At 40.4% G+C, this 19,134-nt stretch overlaps 1 protein-coding gene across 4 annotated transcripts; it reads left to right on the forward strand.

The window, feature by feature from the left end:
- Positions 1–17,612, forward strand: LOC142848260 (zinc finger protein with KRAB and SCAN domains 8-like). Of its 4 annotated transcripts, none has more exons than XM_075970067.1 (6): positions 1–177; positions 3,676–4,178; positions 5,795–5,963; positions 8,535–8,626; positions 8,932–9,055; positions 9,903–17,612. In XM_075970067.1, exons 2-6 carry the CDS (start codon positions 3,759–3,761, stop codon positions 10,853–10,855), a joined length of 1,758 nt encoding a protein of 585 aa, XP_075826182.1. In that variant the 5' UTR covers positions 1–177; positions 3,676–3,758; the 3' UTR covers positions 10,856–17,612. The 4 variants fall into 4 exon arrangements, with proteins under 4 accessions (XP_075826182.1, XP_075826183.1, XP_075826184.1 ...); XM_075970068.1 differs by having other exon boundaries at positions 8–177; positions 3,679–4,178; positions 9,903–17,601; XM_075970069.1 differs by lacking the exons at positions 8,535–8,626; positions 8,932–9,055 and having other exon boundaries at positions 19–177; positions 9,903–17,601.
- The last annotated feature ends 1,522 nt before the right edge of the window (positions 17,613–19,134 follow it).

Genomic DNA, 19,134 nt, shown 5'->3' on the forward strand with positions numbered 1-19,134 from the left:
ATCCGGAAGTGGCTCTGGGGCAAGATGCATGCTGGCCTGTTCTGCGGCTCGAGGCTTTGGAAGTTAGCCACTGGAGGGGTCCTACCCGGCTTCGGCGTCCGTCGCGTCTCCTCGCGCGCGCGCTTCCCAGTCCGCCCTGTGCCGCCTCCCACCCTCGGGCAGCGTGCGGAGCTCTCGGTGAGTGCGCTCGGCCGAGCAGGGGTGCGCGGGCTGCGGAGGCCGGAGCGCGGGGAGCGGGTCGGTGGAGGGCCTGAGCCAGCCCAGCAGGCCGACACCGGCCCCAACTTCCTACAGGGCCCCTCTTTTCACCACCAATCTCCCCATGTTACTTTTCAGTCGCCCTTGTAAAGCTGGCCCGTGTATCTGCTGTTCTTACTCAAGCGATTTTGCCTTTCGATATCAAAGTTCATTTTTTAAAGATACTTTTTTTAAGTATCTGCTACTCGTGGAAACCTCTGATTTTTGTTGTTGTTGTTGTTGTTATTATTCCTGGTTTTTTTTTTCTGCAACAGGAAATGGTTGATGTGATGGCTAGACAGTTCTGTGCAAAAGATATGCTTTCAGTAATTCCGGGTTAACAAAAACCGAATTCAGAATACTTTGCCTACTTAATTTATTAAAGCTAACTGAAATAGGTACTTGAAAACTCCGTGGGGTCCCATTTCCAATTCTCAAGTCAGCCATGAGTAATCTTTGTCAGACATCTAAGATGTTGACCACCACTTGACAACATACTTCTCTCTGAAAAATTCTCTGAAGCGTAGTTATGTGGCAGTCATTCTTTTAGCGAACGTGCACGCTTTGAGTTCCTCTTGTGGTTAACTATAAGAATGTGGTAAATCTTAAATGCATTCTTCAAAGCAACACCCCTGAGGAGCTCACGCCCACACTTGTGTGCCTGGCCCCCTCCTGAGTGCCATTTCTCCTAACCCCCATGCTTAAGCCTGTATTGAAATAACTTTAGGAATATCTGAAAGAAAAATATTCAGTGAGTGCATTTGAGATAACTACAAAGCACAGTGTTTGTCTCATTTACTTTTCCTTATCTCTTTTCCTGGTTTGCACTCAATACCAAGACATTTCTCAAGTTAAACTTAATCCAAAGGAGAAAATACATCTTTTTTTTTTTTTTTTTTTTTTTGGTTTTCGAGACAGGGTTTCTCTGTGGCTTTGGAGCCTGTCCTGGAACTAGCTCTGTTCCAGGCTGTAGACCAGGCTGGTCTCGAACTCACAGAGATCCGCCTGCCTCTGCCTCCCGAGTGCTGGGATTAAAGGCATGCGCCACCACCGCCCGGCGAAAATACATCTTCTACATCTGGTGAAAAGCCAGGATTGTTGAAGTTGACATTTTAGATCGAGAAGAAGCTTAAGATTATTATTGCATTTACATTAATCAGTCAATAAGCCTGACCGAATGTTTTTTAAGGATCATATGTAAGGAGCAGTGTTTATATGTGCTTACCAACACTGCAATTTGTATACACACAATTATTAGATAGGAAGAGATTTTTAAAAGATTAATATTAGTCATTAAAAAGAATGTATATTGATACATGTCTGTAATTGCATGCAGTACTCAGGAGAGTGAGGTTGGGGGATCGCCAGTGTGAAACCAGGCTGAGGTATAGAGTAATATATTGTTTGGGAAGGACGAAGAAGGTCCACTCATGACACAGTGCCCTAGTGGAGTTCAGAGGACAGCTTGCAGGAGTCAGTCCCCTCCCTCCACTCTGTGGAGCCTGGGAATCGGAATCCAGGCTGTCAGGCTTGGCAGCAGGTGCCTTTACCTCCTGAGCTGTCCTGCAGACCCCTGTGTCTCTAACAGACCAGTCATGCTGAATTAAGGACCCAGCTTATTCCAGTTGTAACTTCATGTGAATTTGATTCTATCTACCTGCTATTTGCAAATGTGGTTGCATTCATAGGTACTACCTAGGGCATCTTTTTTGAAGACAGAGCTACTAGCATTGTAGAGCACACATGAAAGAGAAGTATAACCAAAGTCAAAGAGAAGTCAGCACTGCAGCCTTAGCAAGGGTGGTGTCTATACAAGTACAGAGACCATTAGTGTCCATATACCCCACAAAGAAAAAGAACCATCCAAGTGAGCTCTTTGGGCCTGGAGTTCTAGCTGTAACCTTCGCTCTTACAGCAAATCTAGACAGTTCTGTGTTGTGTTGTGTTGTAAATTTATCCCTCTGATATTCTTTAATTTTTTCAATAAGATTTTCATGAGGATTATGAAATGAAGAGAGCAAAACCTTTTTGCAACCAGTAATGTGCAGTTATAAGAAAAGTAGTATGTGTAGAGGGAAAGGAAAATAAAACAGTAATGAGTCAATATTTGTAAATCATGTATCTCTTATATCCAGAATATATAAGGAGTTCTCAAATCTTAAACACACAAACAATATAAAACCTCAATTACAAAATAATACTGGGCTAAGCATGATGACACGTGCATACAATTCCAGTACTTGAGAGATGGAGGCAAGACGATCACAAGTTAAAGATCATCCTGGGCCACACGTTATGTTCCAGACTAGACCAGGCTACATGATAAGATCTCAACAGTCTAAATAAGTTAAATAATAAAACCGAGCGTGGTGCACACCTGCAGTCACAGCACTTGGAAAGTGGAGATGGGGAAATCACAAGTTCAGTGTTCTTTGATTGAGACTGACAAAAAAAGCAAGTTAAGCCAAAATTTTTAAATTGATACTTCACTAAAATATATGTGTGTTCAACATTGTTCGTTAGAAAACAAGTTAGAACTGTGACACATTACTGTATACCTATTATTTAAATTTTTAAGATATGATGTCAAGCGCTAATGGAATACAAAATATTGCAGCCACTTTGAAAAACAGTTCAGCAATTTTTTAGATACTACACTTAAAACTCAGCAATTCTTCTGGGTTTTACCTCACAAAATTAAAAACTGTTCAGACAAGAACTTGTGTGCACATAATCATAGTGGTTTTATTCCTAATACGCTCAAGAAACAACTCACCTGGTGGGGAGTAGATAAATATGTATTTGTATAAGAATAAACAGACACAACATTGATTAATATCAGGTGTCTTCTCCTAAGTGAAAGTTGTCAAACTCAAACACTACTATATTTTATACTGAAAGATTCTGGAAGGTCATTGGTGTGTGGGCTTAGGTTTGGGCATTGTAGATGTTGATAAGACATCCTGGCTCTTTGCAGATCCACTGCTCCGAGTAGATTTTTAGGAGTAAGAGGAGTTCAAAAGTTAGCCCTGAGACTGGAGGGAAGATAGGGAGCCATAGTAGGATGCAGAATCTTAAGTAGTAAGGAGGAAAGGGTTAGCCGGGTTCTTGAAGTAGAGGATAGAGAAATGACCTCATCTGTTGAGAATGAGCTCAAGGCTGAGAGCTTAAGTACAAAATCCAGTTGAGAGTGGGAGGTGTACAAGGTGCTACGCGGAGTTCAGTGAGGTACTGAGTCTTACCTGCTAATAAATGCAAAATTTCAGTTAGGCTGAGTCTCCATCCCCGACAACCTTAAACAGGAAACTGGAAGGAAGGGTTTGTACCCTGGGTAGGTTTGGTGTGGCTGATTGTTTAGGGGAGCTTGTTGAAGTATCTTGGTAATTTACTATGACTTTTGCCTTACATTAACATATTTATCATTTTCTGTTCTGAAAGAAGTACCCTGGAGGTCCTCGGAAGACTTAAGAAGATTCAGAAGGTAGAGAGGAAAGGGGCCTTTTAAGCTTCTCTGGCCCTAAATGGCTGCAGAATCAAGAAAGCCTTCTTCGGCCCCATCTCCGCCAGACCAGACTCCTGAAGAGGATCTTGTAATTGTCAAGATAGAGGAGGATCCTGGTTGGGATGAGGAATCTAGCATGCATGAAAATAATACTGCTGGCCAAGAACTGTTTCGCCTACGTTTCAGGCAGCTATGCTACCAGGAGACTCTAGGACCCCGGGAAGCTCTGATCCAGCTACGAGCACTTTGCCATCAGTGGCTGCGGCCAGACTTGAACAGCAAGGAGCAGATCCTGGAGCTGCTGGTGCTGGAGCAGTTCCTGACCATCCTGCCGGGGGAGCTGCAGACTCTGGTGAAGGAACACCAGTTAGAAAATGGAGAGGAGGTAGTGACCCTGTTGGAGGACTTGCAAAGGCAGATTAATACCCTAGGACAACCAGTAAGTAGCTATGCATGCTGGGACTGAATTCCTGGAAGCTGAGTAGAAAGACTTTGGTGTAGATAAATTCTTATTGGTCTTAATAATACAAACCTGGAATCAGATATTGAGGTAAATGCTGAAAGATCAGAGAAGTAAAGGAGCCAGCCACCAGAGAGACTTCTTACCTCCACCAAATCCTCAGACTGAAGGGGCTGAGCTCCTTTCTCCTGCCTTATATTCCTCTCTGCCCAGCCATATCACTTCCTGTCTCCACCTCTCTAGTGCTAGGATTAAAGGCGTGAGATCCCAAGTGTTGGGATCAAAGGTGTGAGCTCTGTTTTTCTTTTAGACTGATTAAATCTCCTGTAACCAACTTAGTGGGGCCTTGAACTCCTGATCTTCCTGCCTCTACGTCCAAAGCGCAGGCAGTGCTGGCGTACACCTTTAATCCCTGCCTGAAGATCAGAGGGTGGAGCTAGCCACCAGTTAACCACAGAGGCCAGGCAAGCTTTATTAGAGCACAAACAAAGTATCACCACACACTGGCTTCACATTGAGGAATAAATTCTGTGCATTGGTTTCTGTTGAATGCAGATGGATATTATTTAAAGCACTATGTATTACACTTGTAGTTTTGTAAAGGATAGAAACCATTTTTTTTTTCCCTCCTAAGATTTCCCTTGCTTGCTTAATGGGACCATGATACACAAGGAGCTTAAATTAATTTTCTTCTGGGGTACCCATGGTACCAGTTGTCAGGGTTTGGGTCAAGTGTTTCCACATTTTTTACCTCCTATTCAAGGAGTTAAAGACCCACACAAATTGTACAAGTAGGAAGGAAACTTTTCTCAATGACAGAACAAGAGTACAAAGGAAGAAATACAGTGCTAGGCCACTTTCATTTGGAGCTTCTTTTTCTGAAGTTTGAGAGTAAAAAGAGTTTGCCAGCAGGCATGATGAGGATGGTCTTTTGTTTTCTCAAAGGACAGTTTGCCTTACTGCTCATGTACCCAGCGTCAGCCTGGTCCTGCTTGGCCCCCTTACCTTCCTTACCAGATATAACGGGACTATGACTGAGTACAAGCTGTCTAGGTCTCACAGTTGTTAAGAAAAGGAGAAATTTATTCCATTGTTCAGAGTAAAGTGTGGGCACAGCTTAATGCAGGTGTGAGTCCTAGGTTGCTAACAGGTGCTAGGTGCATTGTTGTGGGCGGAGGGTGCTTAATACAAATCAAGTAAAGCCCATCTTGCTAAATTATTTTCTGTGTCAGCTAGCTTTGCCTACATAATTGGAGATGACTGCTTACTAGAACACAGGCTTCCTAGTCCTTGTCAGAAGAGTGTCTTAGTATTGTGTGGCCCTGTTTTAGTTTTCTCTGTTAAACATTCTCTGTCCTAGAGTTGAAGTGCAAATATTGGTGCTAGATGTAATAGAGAAACAACAACAGAAATCTTTTTTAGTACTGAACAGAACAAATCCCTTCTTTTTGTGCTAATGTGGTGTTTCTTGTTGCCCTAAGAAGTAAATGCAATTATACTGCTTGCTTTTCCTAATATGAGTATTGGTTCTACTACTACCTTCACTTCCTTTCTCAAAGGAATTCTTCATAACTCAGCTGTCCCATTGTTTCTAGGTCTCAGCTCGTACACATGGGCACAGAGTTCTCTGGGAGGAAGTCGTACCTTCAGAATCTGCACCAGAACCTCCAAGTACTCAGTTCCAACCCAAGGCAACCAAACATAAATCTCCAGTGCCCCAGAAGCCACAGGACAGAGGAGAGAGGCCAGATTTCACTTCTAAGGGTGAGGAAAGTGGAAAGGAAAGAGACTTATGTTTGGGGTACCTGTCTCAGTCAGGAAGTGGCATCAGTGTTTGAGTAGTCTCCATCTTCTGGTTTCGAATGTTTATAGAAGTAGTATTTGGAATTTTCCTGTGGGCATAAACAATTGTTCACCCCAGATGGGGCACCAAGGACACACCAAAGAAACAAGTTTTTTGAAGACTAACTTGTGAGCCAATGAGTTTAATTAGGAGTCCGATAAAGGATTTTTGTTTTTTTATAGAAACGTAGGTAACTTAGGAGCCACCATACCACTAGAGAAATCTCTTAGCACCATTTAATTGCCTATATGGGAATGGGGGAGGGAGCGTGTGATCCTTTCCCCACTCTGTTAATGGGCCCAGTCTTTTGCAGGTCTTATGCATATAGCCAGTCCTAAGAGTTCAGGAGGGCAATGGCCATAGCATGCCCAGAGGACATGAGCAAAGAAAAAAGAACTTTGTTACCCCAGTACGTTTACAGCAGACATTTTATTTAGATTTTTCTAGTATCATAACATTTTATTTACAGTTACTTCAATATGCCTTTCTTTTAATGAGAGCATGTTGATGACCACAGTAGGATGACATAGCTAGGAACTATGGTGCAGCAGTGGTACTGATCCAGTCCTCATCTCATACTCACGTTCCAGTTGTCTCAATGTCTTTTCTGGTCCAGGGCCCACCCTATGACCACAGTGCATTTAGTCATAAATCTCTTCAGTCTCCTTTAATTACACAATTTGGGCATGATTTCTTAGTCTTTTCACGACCTTACCAGTTTTAAAGAACATAGATTAGAATTGGAATGGCTGCAGATTAGGTTTGTTTGGTATTGTCTCATTTAGGTTCTACTTGTGTATATTTAGAAAGAACATTTCAGAAATTTGACCTATTGTGATGTTATCTTTGATGACTTAAGATTAATCTTGCTAGGCTAATTCTCTGTACCTTACTATTATTGTTGTTGTTACTAGTAGTAGCAGTAGTAGTAGTAGTAGTAGTAGTAGTAGTAGTAGTAGTAGTAGTAGTAGTGGTGTATATACCTAGACATACACCTGGAGGTCAGAGAACAACTTTCTTCAAGAGCTGCTTCTGTCCATCCACCATGAATTCCAAGAATTGAACTTGAGTCCTCAGAATTATATAGGAAGCACTTTTACCCTCCAAGCTCCCCTTGGCCCCTCCACCTTATTTTTTGAGATGAAATCTTTCCCTAAACATTAGGTCTACCATTTCAGCTAGACTACCTGACCTGCAGGTTCTAAAGATCTGCCTGTCCTTGTTCTCTTCCAGCCCCTAACACTGAGACTCAAGGCATGAGGCTTTTATGTGGGTGATGGGATTCTGAACTTCTGTCCTCTTACTTCAATAGCAAGCACTTTACCACTGAGCCATCATACCAGTCCTGAGTGTGTGTGGAGGGTGGGTGTGTCTGTGTTGTTTTGGGCAGTGCTCAGTACTAACCCAGGGCTTTAATCATCCAAGGCAAGCACTCTTCTAATTGAGCTATGTCCTCAACCCTTCCATTTTATTATTATTATTATTTACCCATGGACATATAAATTCTTTGTTCAAGAAACTTTGTGTTAACTGTACTTAAATTATATTTGACCAGATGATGCCCGTTAAATCTGGTTTTCCTGGTTTGTTTCTGTTTGTTCGTTTGTCTTGTTTTTGTTTGGGGGGCAGGGGTGACATTTTTCTGTTGTATATTGAGAATTGCCCTATTTTATACAGAACAGACTATTCTAGGCTATTCATCTGTGTAGGGTGTTTTGGTATGTTTATGTGTTTTTCCCTATGTATGGATTTATAATGCTTTGTTTTCTATAAGTGAAATCTTTTTTTTTTTTTTTTTTGCTTTTTGAAACAGGATCTCTGTAGTCTTGCCTAGCCTAGAACTCACTATGTAGATAAGCCTGGCCTCAAACTTGTGATGGTCTTCCTGCTGTGACTATAGGCATTTGCCACCCCAGCATATAAGTGAATTTTTAATATTCCTGCACTTTAACTTAGTCAATAGGCTAAGAATTTTTAATGTTTCTAAGAAGTAACACAGAAATACTTCATTTTTGTTAATTGTATAATTCTTAATCTGAAGTCCTAAATCTTGTTTTTCAAAACATGTTTTGCTTAATTATGAGGTTGGTTTTGGTGATAAGATGTTCACTATCCATGAGAAGTAGTCACTGCAGCCACAGCAGTTACTAGAAAGGTAACAGTTTGATTGGTTCCCATGTTCAGTTTTCTAGGATTTCGGGTTCTGAAGGAATGCTATACAGAGATAGTACTTTGGATAGAGAATAAATTAGAAAGCAGCTCCTGTTAGGAAATCAGTATACTTTGTTTATTTAAATATGTAAGTTCAGGTACATTAAAGTACAGATATTCTGTGGACGTCCATGAATATGGGCCAGAGTCCAAGATGTCGGCACTTTATGTGCAAAATCCTTGGCATATGTATTCTGAAATAAAAGTAATTTTGGATAAGTGAATGCTGGCTCCCACAACCATACAAGATTAGTCAATTCATAGCTCCTTTCTCCTCTCAGCCATGTCTGCTTCTCAGAGTCGTACTCCTTCCCAGAAAAGAAGTTCTGGAGATCAGGAGGTGACAGCTAGACTGCTCACTGCAGGGTTTCAGGTGAGTTGTGCTCCTTCTCACTAAAAGCCCATATCTCTGACAATGTTGTGGCAAATGCCATATCTATCTGTAGTGGTGGTGCCTGTTTAAGAACTTCCTCCGAACCCTTTTTACTTAGTAACAAACTAGCCTTTGAGTTTCCACAATAAATCCAGTGCACTTTCCTCTTCCTCCCAGCTGTTCACATCCCTTTGCTTAGCACACTCCTGCTTCTTCACCTCTCCTAACACTGTAGTTATCGCAAACACTAGTTTTGAGCTATGGAACCTTTCTAGGCCCCAAATGAGGGTCTTCTTTTGTTTCAGACTTTGGAAAAGATTGAAGACATGGCTGTGTCTCTTATTCGAGAAGAGTGGCTTCTTGATCCATCAGAGAAGGATCTGAATAGAGATAACAGGCCCGAGAAATACAGAAACATGTTCTCCCTGGGTAAGGAGAGCTGTAGTTATTATAATTTAAGAACTTTCTCTTTGCTGTGTTTCTGGTAGCTTTATAAGGTTTCTGGAGGACTTAGTTGAACTTAAATTCAGGATTTAGGGCTGTAGAGATGGCTCAATGGTTAAGAGTGCTTCCTGCTCTTCCGGAGGACTGGAGTTCTTTTCCCAGCATCCACATCAGGTACCGTATAACCACCAGGAACTCCAACTCTGGAGGCTATGATGCCTTCTTCTAGGCTCTGCAGATACCTTATACATGTGACATGCATAGATATAAATTTGCTTTAAATTTTTTTAATGAATTGCAAAGAAAAGAAACTCAGAATTTAAGAAATGGGTATTAGATTGAGATTCCTGAGATATGAAATTAAGCATTTTGTTCTCCAACCCAGAAGTCCTTACAGTTTGTATCTATGTAGTGAAGACTTGCCAGATAGAAAGTGGCATGTTTGTAGTACTCCCTGCATTCACACCTTTCTTCAGGTCCCCTTGAACCATCATGATAGTGGATATTAGAGTGTTTCTGTCATATGAGCCAGTTGTACTTGTACACTTTTCAGGACTGTTTGGTGCATTCTGTCCCACTCAGTACATCTTAGAAGAGTTCTTTATCTCTTCCTACTCCCTAACTTAAACTTCTCAGTTAATCCCTTCCAACGACATATCTTTCCCACTTGGTATTTGGTACTTTTACTTGATCAACTTGCATGTATCTCTCCCTGTTTTGAATAGAGAAGCTTGTATTTGCTTGTAGCTTCCATTACAACTTCACTTCCCCCTTCTGTATAGAAAGTAGGAAGTGACTTTGAGAATGATTGCTTACTATGTGTTTATTTCAGATGGTGAGACCGGGAGTGAGAACAAGGAATTCTTTTCAAAACAGGTAATATCAACCGGAATCCAGCCACATGAACAAACAGCTGCCAAGTGCAACGGGGATGTTATCGTGGGTCTTACGCACGGAGAAACCCAAGACAGATTAGAGAGGCAGCAGGGAAATCCCACACAAGAGAGACGGCATAAATGTGATGAATGTGGGAAAAGCTTTGCTCAGAACTCAGGCCTTGTTCGACACTGGAGAATCCACACTGGAGAGAAACCCTATCAATGTAATGTGTGCAGTAAAGCCTTCAGCTATAGGTCAGCCCTTCTTTCCCATCAGGACATCCACAACAAAGTGAAGCGCTATCACTGTAAAGAATGTGGTAAGGCCTTCAGTCAGAACACAGGCCTGATCCTGCACCAGAGAATCCACACCGGAGAGAAGCCCTATCAGTGTAATCAGTGTGGTAAGGCCTTTAGTCAGAGCGCAGGCCTTATTTTGCACCAGAGAATCCACAGTGGGGAGAGACCGTATGAATGTAATGAATGTGGAAAAGCTTTTAGTCATAGTTCACACCTCATTGGACACCAGAGAATCCACACTGGGGAGAAACCCTATGAGTGTGATGAGTGTGGGAAAACATTCAGACGCAGCTCCCATCTTATTGGCCATCAAAGAAGCCACACTGGGGAGAAACCTTACAAATGCAATGAGTGCGGGAGGGCCTTCAGTCAGAAATCAGGCCTGATTGAACATCAGAGAATCCATACTGGAGAAAGACCCTACAAGTGTAAAGAATGTGGGAAAGCTTTCAATGGGAACACTGGTCTCATTCAGCATCTGAGAATACACACAGGGGAGAAGCCCTATCAATGCAGTGAGTGTGGGAAAGCCTTTATTCAGAGATCGAGCCTCATTCGACATCAGAGAATCCACACTGGAGAAAAGCCTGAAACCACAGGAGTTTAGGAAAAGCTTTGGTTGTTGTCTGAGCATTATTCAGCATTAGAGAAACCATGTGGTAGTGGAGAAGGCTAGTGAAAAGGGCAGAATCTGTGGTGTGATGACAGAGTTAAGAATAGCACTTCAGTAGTTTGAGCACAGTCCCCGGTAGAGATTGGAGGCATCTGGTGAAGCAGAGCCCCGGCAGCTTTATATATTCTTCAGAACTTTAAAATAACAGCAGATTGCTTATTGTGACTTGAAACACTATATTTTGTCTTTCCCAAGAGTGGCTGTAAGTTTGAGAGGGACCACTCCTCTAAGCTTCTCTTCTTCCCATTTCTGTGGTCCCTTTCTGCCATCCCCCTCTGAAGATGCCCTAGTAAATCCTAATCTGAGAAGCCGCTTGAGTCCAAGGCAACCTCAATGAGACTAAGATTTGTATTTAGCTTTCTAATACCCTAGTTAGAGGGAAATGGTTGAACATTTAACGTATTATTCTAGTACTCTTAGATGATATAAACCCATAATCCTCTACAAATTCAATGCTATATTTTTAACAGCACTGTAGCATTTTTCTTCATTTAGCACCTTTACTGACTTCCATTGAATCCCTGAGCTCATATCCTTCACCACCCCCAGTCTCAGTACCTGTGTCAACAAAGGAAGTGGCTGCATTAGTGATGATGGTGGGAGTGATGCCAAGAAAGAGGTGAGTGGAGACTCAGCCTGGCTACTCTTGAGCATGGACAGAGTGTACCTCAGGATGACTTCTGACTCTCCTTCACCTTCCCACTGTACACTGTGGTTCAAAACATATTTGCACTATCAAAGCTTTGGCACCAAATAGGAAACAGAGGTGCTAGAAAAAGACATTAAAAATTCTTACAAAGAATGTACATCATTCCTTTTGGCCCATTACAGTACAGCTCTCAGGTTCCTGTCTATGTAAACTCCCTGAGTACACTGTCAGCCTGGACTGACCTTCTCAGATGGCCTCTGTAGCTCCGTCGTTATCATCTATCTGTTTCCTTCCATTTGCATATCTTTAGTATCCACAGTGGTAATCTATCAAATACCTTATCTCTGATTTCTTATTCTGAATTCTGTCACACTCCCTCAGTCATCTAACAACAAAGATAGACTATTACACTCATTGTCACCAGGCCCTGTATTTCATCTCTAAAACTTTCAGCATAACATAGGATATTGTGTAAAGTAATGAGACTGATTTAAAATAACACCTCAGATCTTGTGCACCTAAAATATAGTGTCCTTTCAGAGGAGTAAGTATATTTCTTACTTATTCTAGTAGTGCTGCTAGTCCTCCAGATAGTGGGGACATTCTTAGAATTCTCATTTAATGAAGAGCAAGAAAACCATCTGTTACTATTAATTATATTTCATGTTTGGCCATTTGATTAGTGAGCTTGAAGCTGAATAACTTTTGAATTCTCATTTAATGAAGAGCAAGAAAACCATCTGTTACTATTAATTATATTTCATGTTTGGCTATTTGATTAGTGAGCTTGAAGCTGAATAACTTTTGCTTTAACTTTAATCCTCACACTTAAAATTAATTCCATTAATCTTACTCAGAAGACAGGTTCTGAGTAGGTTCTGATGAAATCTCCAGGAAAACAATTTCACATTGTGACTGTCCTAAAAAGGATCATCGTAGTTTTTTGGCTAACTCTCTGAGACCAGTCCTTTTCATTGTTCTTTATTTTCTTACCCTCCTTTCTGTTTGCTTCCTTCCAGTTTAATATAGATTATCATTCCTAACATTTCTCTAAAACTCTAAACCACTGAGCCACCTCTCCTGCCCCAATTGCTTGAGTTGTGCCTTACCGTCTCTAGATGACAGGATTTCTATGTAGGTCAGTGCTACCTTGTGTGCAAACGTTACATAGAATGAGTACATTGTCAGTGAAGCTAGAAGTCTGCGTGTGTGCATATATGCGTGAGTACCTACCTGCCTTGTTTCCAATAAATTGCCCTTTAGCATTTGTATCCAGAGTAATGTGTACAGATCACTTCAGCTCAGACTGCTAAGAGCTACTCAGCAACTGGAAGAAAATAATATGATTGGAAAGATTAATGTTACACTGGCATGAATATGAAAAAGGTTGTCATTTAAAAATGAGTTATTGGATCCATTATTGGTGAGGCACACCTTTAGTCATAGCAGTCATGGGCCAGCCAAGTCTGTATAGCAAGTTCAAAGCCAGCCTTGAATATAGTAAGGCCAGTCTCAAAAGAACCCAAAAATGTAATTTGGGACTGGAAAATGGCTTAGTGGTTGAGAATGTGGACTGTTCTTACAGAGAACCATTGAGTTCCATTCCTAGCACCCATGTTGGGTGGCTTGTAACTTCCTGTAACTCCAGCTCCAGGAGGATCCAACATATCTGGCCTACACAGGTCCCTACACACAGGTACACATAGACATATACATAATTACAAATGATAAAATTTTAATGAACTATCAAAGCACATGTATAGAAAAGTCCAAATGTTATAGTATATATGGTAATAGGAAAGACTAGAGTCTTTGAAGAAGAACATAGAAGTCATTTTAGTCTTGAATTCACCAAGCATTAATTAATCCATATTACATTATCTAGAGGTGTCAACTACCTGTGGCATTCATTAGGCTTTTATCCCATAGAGTCAATTTTTTCTTTCAATCTGAAATGAATTGTCTACCAATACTTTCTTCTACCGTCCTCAGCTGCTCATCTTAGGATCTGGCATGGTAGAGTGGTTCTTCCCTAACTCACTTGCCATCAACATACCACTGGGAGAAACCTCTGAGGTTTCAAAGAATTTCTCCATGAGACCAGATAGGTATTCAAGAATGTGGTGATTGATTCCAACATGGGCCAGTATAACCTTGCTCTTGTTTCTGCTTCTCTAGAGTGATAGCTGACTTTTTTTGTTTTGTTTTGAACAATTGTTGTGAGCCAAACCCTAAGTTAAACATTTATCCACTTAAAAGCTTGTATCACTACATACCCCATTTATAAACGATAAAAATAAGAGCTTAGAGAACTAGCCAACATCACATAGCCAGCAAATGACAAGATTCTAACCCATACAGCCTGGTGCTAGAGCCTGTCATGGCTACTGTGCTACGCTACCAACACTGACTAAACTCTGGCCTACCAAATGAAACCATGTACTTCTGGTCATAAGAGATACTAGGTAGACAGTGGACAATAGTTTAGTATGGATTCATTGCAATTACTGGGAAATTGGCTTAAAATACTATTTTGGGAAAGAACATCTTTAGACGTTGATAGTCTTGATTTTCAGTATAAAAAAGGTAAATTTTGTTAATAGACTATGCGTAAAGGAGTAACTAGGAGGGTAAAACAGTAACATTTCTCTGTAGACTGCCAAAGGGAGAAAGAAATGAGTAGATTCCAGGTTGGGCAGATGGGCAGTTAAGATGGTAGCAGTAAGTTTATCCATAGCCTACAGAGAAAACCTTCCAGCTTCTTGCCCATTTCCAATCACCATTTTGTGTGTCTTGTGTTTTCCTTGATTTTTCAAATATGTTACTCATTTTAACCAACTTCTGCCTTAGCTCTTAAAAACATTTCCTTACTGGCTGTCATAGTCAACATTCTACTAAAATGAATGTAGAATGACCAGTGTGTAAATTAAGGCTGTATATTGTTGTTGTTATCTTCCTTAATCACTTTTATATTCATAATGTTGAATTTTCCCATATGCGATGGCTAATCTTGGTTGTCATTTTGAGTATTACTGGATTCTTGGGTCTTTTGTTGGTAGGTAGCCATTGTTGAACTAGCTAGACCACAGCAGGTAAGCCATTCTAACAATTCCTTTTTATATGTGTGTGTGTGTGTGTGTGTGTGTGTGTGTATTCATTCTATTCTATTCTACTAGAGAACCCTGACTAATACAGAATTTTGTACCAGAAGTGATTCTAGAGCAATACAAGTATAAGGATAAAATTTTTTAAGTATCTGGCATAGGCTTTCCTCTCAGAAACTCAGGGTTTATTAAAAGCCCATAGTGTGAACTATTTTACAGACTTAAGAGACAAGTGCATTTGATTGTCCTGATTCACCAGTTGTGGGAGGTAAGAGATTTGGTGACTCTGTATATAACAAACTTTTGACAATTTGTAGAAAAATAAGGAAAATGATGGTAGTGGTTCATTGCTCCCAGCATCTCTGGATAAATTGACAAAGGAAAAAAATGAACTCCTTGATAGAATTAACCAACTTCTAGCATATCAAAATATAGTGAAGAACAATAATGTGCTCAGTGATAAAACTGGCTGACTCTGGATGTACATAAACAGTCTAGAGGTTTCTAAGTGCGTGTTCACTGGAAGAGAATCTTCTCTTCAGTAGCCACAGCTCAAATTGTGGAAAATCAAACTGAAGCCCTCATTCTAAGGTTGGCTGAATTACCAAAACAATAAAAAATAAAAATCAGGTCCCAGCCTCAGAGGGGCATTAAGTAGGAAAGAATTGGATCCTGAAATGTGGGGTGGAGATGTGTGGGAAGACCCTGTTGATTCTACCCTCCAGTTCTCAAGGGCTTATCTCACCTGAGGGAATAGTCTCTCTGCCCTCAGCAGAAGATGTACTCCCACCCCTTAAACATTGCCTTTTCTGCTTTGAGGAACTACAGAATGAGCAGTAGAAAAAGGTAGCTCTAAATACCATCTATGGTCATGGAACCAGTTGCAGAAATGAGGATTATAATTGACATGACTGTTTCTGTCATATTTTGCTAAGAATGTGTTTGTTCAGATTTCTGTGTTTCTTTCCTCAGTTTCTTTATCAGTAACATAACATGAGAACATCTGTAGTTACCATATTTAAGTTTTGAGATACCAAAAGAATGTCCCTCAAGGGACATTTTCATCTATTTTAAAATTTACAATGGGCTTGTGGTTGTACAAGGGATAGTTATATCATGTAGGTGTAATTATGACCTTGTTAAATATATAATACATTTGCAATTATATGTGTGATATTTATATCACCTTAGGTATAATTATGACCTGATTATTATTTTCACTTGGAAATTAAGCATGACGTAAGGAGATATGATTGTGTGTCAAGTTGACAAGGGGTGGATTTGTGATGGCTGTTCTTGGCTGTCAACTTGACTACATCTGGATTAACTAAAACTAGATTGCTGGGTACACATGTCAGGGATTTATTTTAAATCATTTCAAGTGGAAAGACCCACTTTTAATCTGGATCTTTTCAGGTGGGAGTATCCACCTTTAATCTGCACCAAACCTTCTGATGGCAGCCTCTATAAGGATATGCAAGAAAGAAATTTGCTCTTGCTTCCTTGTTTTTTGCTGGCAAGTCCATTCCTTCCCTGGAGTTAGACCCTACTTCTTCAAGATTCTGGTGTATAATGAAGACCAGCTGAGACATCCATCCTGGTGGAGTAAACAGCTGGTCCAGTCTTTGACTTCCCGTTGATAGACAACCATTGCTGGACCACAGCTTATAAGCCACTAATGAAATCCCATTCTCTCCATATGTGTGTGGGTGCGTGGGTGCGTGCGTGTGTGTGTGTGTGTGTGTGTATTCATTCATTCTATAAGCTCTGTTCTTTAGAGAACTTTTGACTAATAACCATACTTAAAGAATTCTGTTTTCCTTTCTTTGTTTTATGGCAACTTTTGGGGTCATTTTTTCTCTAATATCTGGCTTTTCTTTATTAGTCTTTTTTTCCCCTTTATACTAAAATAATCCCATATCATACTTTTGCTCACTTTTTCTGTCTCTTTTTTTTTTGCTTATCTGTTTTGTTGTGCTTTGTATTTGACTTCATATTTCCCACTTTGTATGTCATCTCTGCTTACGGTATTTTCCTCAGGTACCTACACAGCCTGATATTTGAAATTCACCATTCTCCTTCAATTTGTATTTCTTTTCAATAAACCCTGTACCCTAAATAGAATTGCTGCCCTTTGTATTTCTCATCTCACCCTTGAAGTTATCATTTCATCTTTTTCTGCCTTCCACTCTCCAAGTCTAGAAACTTGCTTATCTCAGTTGTTTTCTTCTTGGAGCTCATTTTCATTATCACTTAGGTTTTGTTTTTTATTTCTACTATACCAATACAGTCTTCCAATTAGGTCTATATCACATGGGCTCAGGTTTCCATACTTCCTTTTAGAATATCCAGCTTATATAACACTTGAAAAATGATCCTCAAACTCCACTTTCATGGTATCATGTTTTACTCCTCCCCCAGCAGATAATTCTCACCGGAGTGATAGTGTTCTATGACTTTGCCCTCCATTCTGAATCTGCCTCGGCTTTCATCACTCTCTAACTTGTTCACCTTCGTACATCATATTCAGACATCCTCCAGCTCTCTACTTTTGTCTTACAGACCTTTGCCTCGGTGCCTTTCTCATGGTTTTCCCCCTTAGATTACTCTTTGGCCGTAACTCCTGTTCACTCATTAAACTCACTTCCTGTATGTCTTTGAGTGAGCACCTCCTGATTGAGTTCACCTCACATCAAGATCTTCCCTTAGTCTGAACTGCCTGAGCAGTTAACTTTCAAGTTACTAATACCTTGCTCTGTAATTATTTCTAGAAGTATGTATAGTAGTTTCACATTTGTATTTATTTCCAAAATTAAATTGTAAGCTCCTTGAGGGCAGGGATAATAACTGTAACATTTGTATCACTGTACCCTCTTAGTGCCTAGTACATGCTGAGCACACAGTAGGTGTTTAATAAATGCTTGTTGAATTATTGTGTGGATTTTTGTGATATTGAAATTTTTAAGGGTTTTCATGATGTGTCTTATTTTGTGCACTGAAAAAGTAGAAAACTGGTGGGGTGGGGGGGGTGCATACTTTTCATCCCTGCATTTAGGAGGCAGAGCCAGTCTCTGAGTTGGAGGCCAGTCTGATCTACTGAGTTAGTTCCAGATGGCCAGGACTACACAGAGAAACCCTGTATCAAAAACAAAACAAAAATCAAAAAAACCTTTCTCCATAAAGTACTATAGTATTCCAAAGTTAGCCTTTATCAAGGAGTGAAGCCCTGAATTCTGGGAGGGTCTATGTAAAAAAGGGGTGGGGGAGGAAGAAGAGGAGAAGAAATGAAGTTTTTAAAAAATTCGTGGCCAAAGTTATTGAATTTTAAAAAGAAAAGAAAGTAGAAAACAAGCCATGTGAATGCCACAAGTCAAGATTGCCAGCACTTAGGAAGTGAAGGCAGGACCATCAGTTCAGCTCTACCCTTGCTACATAAGGAGTGTCGCACCAACTTAGACTACCTGATGCCTTATTTCCAAAATCAAAGAGAAAAGAAAGTAGAAAGCACACACACACAAACTTATTCTGATAAAAGCACAACTGTAAAAGGAGCTGGAAAGTAGGTTTGCATCTTCTGTTTGCTTAGTAGTTTGAAAGTTTGGCTGTGTCTGGAGACATTGGGGATTATACAATTGGTGAGCAGCTGGATGCTTCTAGCATCTAGTGAAGAGAGTACAAAGATGCTACGAAGCTTCCTTGAAATTATCATTTGCGATGGAATCTTGGGGGGTGTATTCTATTTTGTGGTTAAAGAAAGCCTTAATATTTGAGATTCACAGTAACATTAAAATTTTGGTTAAATTTTTTAGTACTTTCTCTTTAATTGGCATACTCATGGGGTAACAGCATTGGAATATGTACAATGCCTAGTGGTCAAATTAGGATGTCATATCTGTTGCCAGTTTTATTTTGTGTGTGTGTGTGTGTGCGTGTGTGTGTATGTGTGTTGCAAGTGCTATTTTTAAACATGCAGTCAATTTTTCTCAACTGCAGTTATATAGAACCTTCAGTTTTATAGAACACAAGTTTCAAGGCTGAATATACAGCTCAGGAATAAGTAAAGCAGTTGCCTTGCCTGCACAAGGCCCTACATTTGGTGACCTGCACTTCAAAAGAAACAAGAAAACTATATATGTACACTTGTGCCTATTAGGTTTTGTGGTTGTTATCAACATTAGGTCGACCTGCAGCCTCTGCCGAATGCAGGTGAGAGGACAAGTGCAGCTTTCCTGTGTTGACTCATTACCACACTAGCCCATCAGAGATAAGATACTGGAGGCTAGCTAGTAAGAAAAGAAAAGAAGACTGCAGTCTAGCAAAGCTTTAGCTTGGGAACAACATGGCAACAAACACACTATTTGTTGACCTCTAGATTGATTTTGCTGCCAATTGTCCAAGAAAACCATGTTCTGTTTGCAAGCAAAACTTAGTCCTAAGGTTTTACATACTCTGTGTTAATC

Source organism: Microtus pennsylvanicus, chromosome 4 (genome assembly GCF_037038515.1).
Source record: "Microtus pennsylvanicus isolate mMicPen1 chromosome 4, mMicPen1.hap1, whole genome shotgun sequence".
Lineage (NCBI taxonomy): Eukaryota > Metazoa > Chordata > Mammalia > Rodentia > Cricetidae > Microtus > Microtus pennsylvanicus.

Excerpts from the sequence above, each read along its gene's own strand:
- LOC142848260 (XM_075970067.1), top strand. The coding sequence starts at position 3,759 with ATGGCTGCAGAATCAAGAAAGCCTTCTTCGGCCCCATCTCCGCCAGAC. Across the intron at positions 4,179-5,794 it reads TTAATACCCTAGGACAACCA|GTCTCAGCTCGTACACATGG; the intron begins GTAAGTAGCTAT and ends CATTGTTTCTAG. Across the intron at positions 9,056-9,902 it reads CAGAAACATGTTCTCCCTGG|ATGGTGAGACCGGGAGTGAG; the intron begins GTAAGGAGAGCT and ends TGTTTATTTCAG.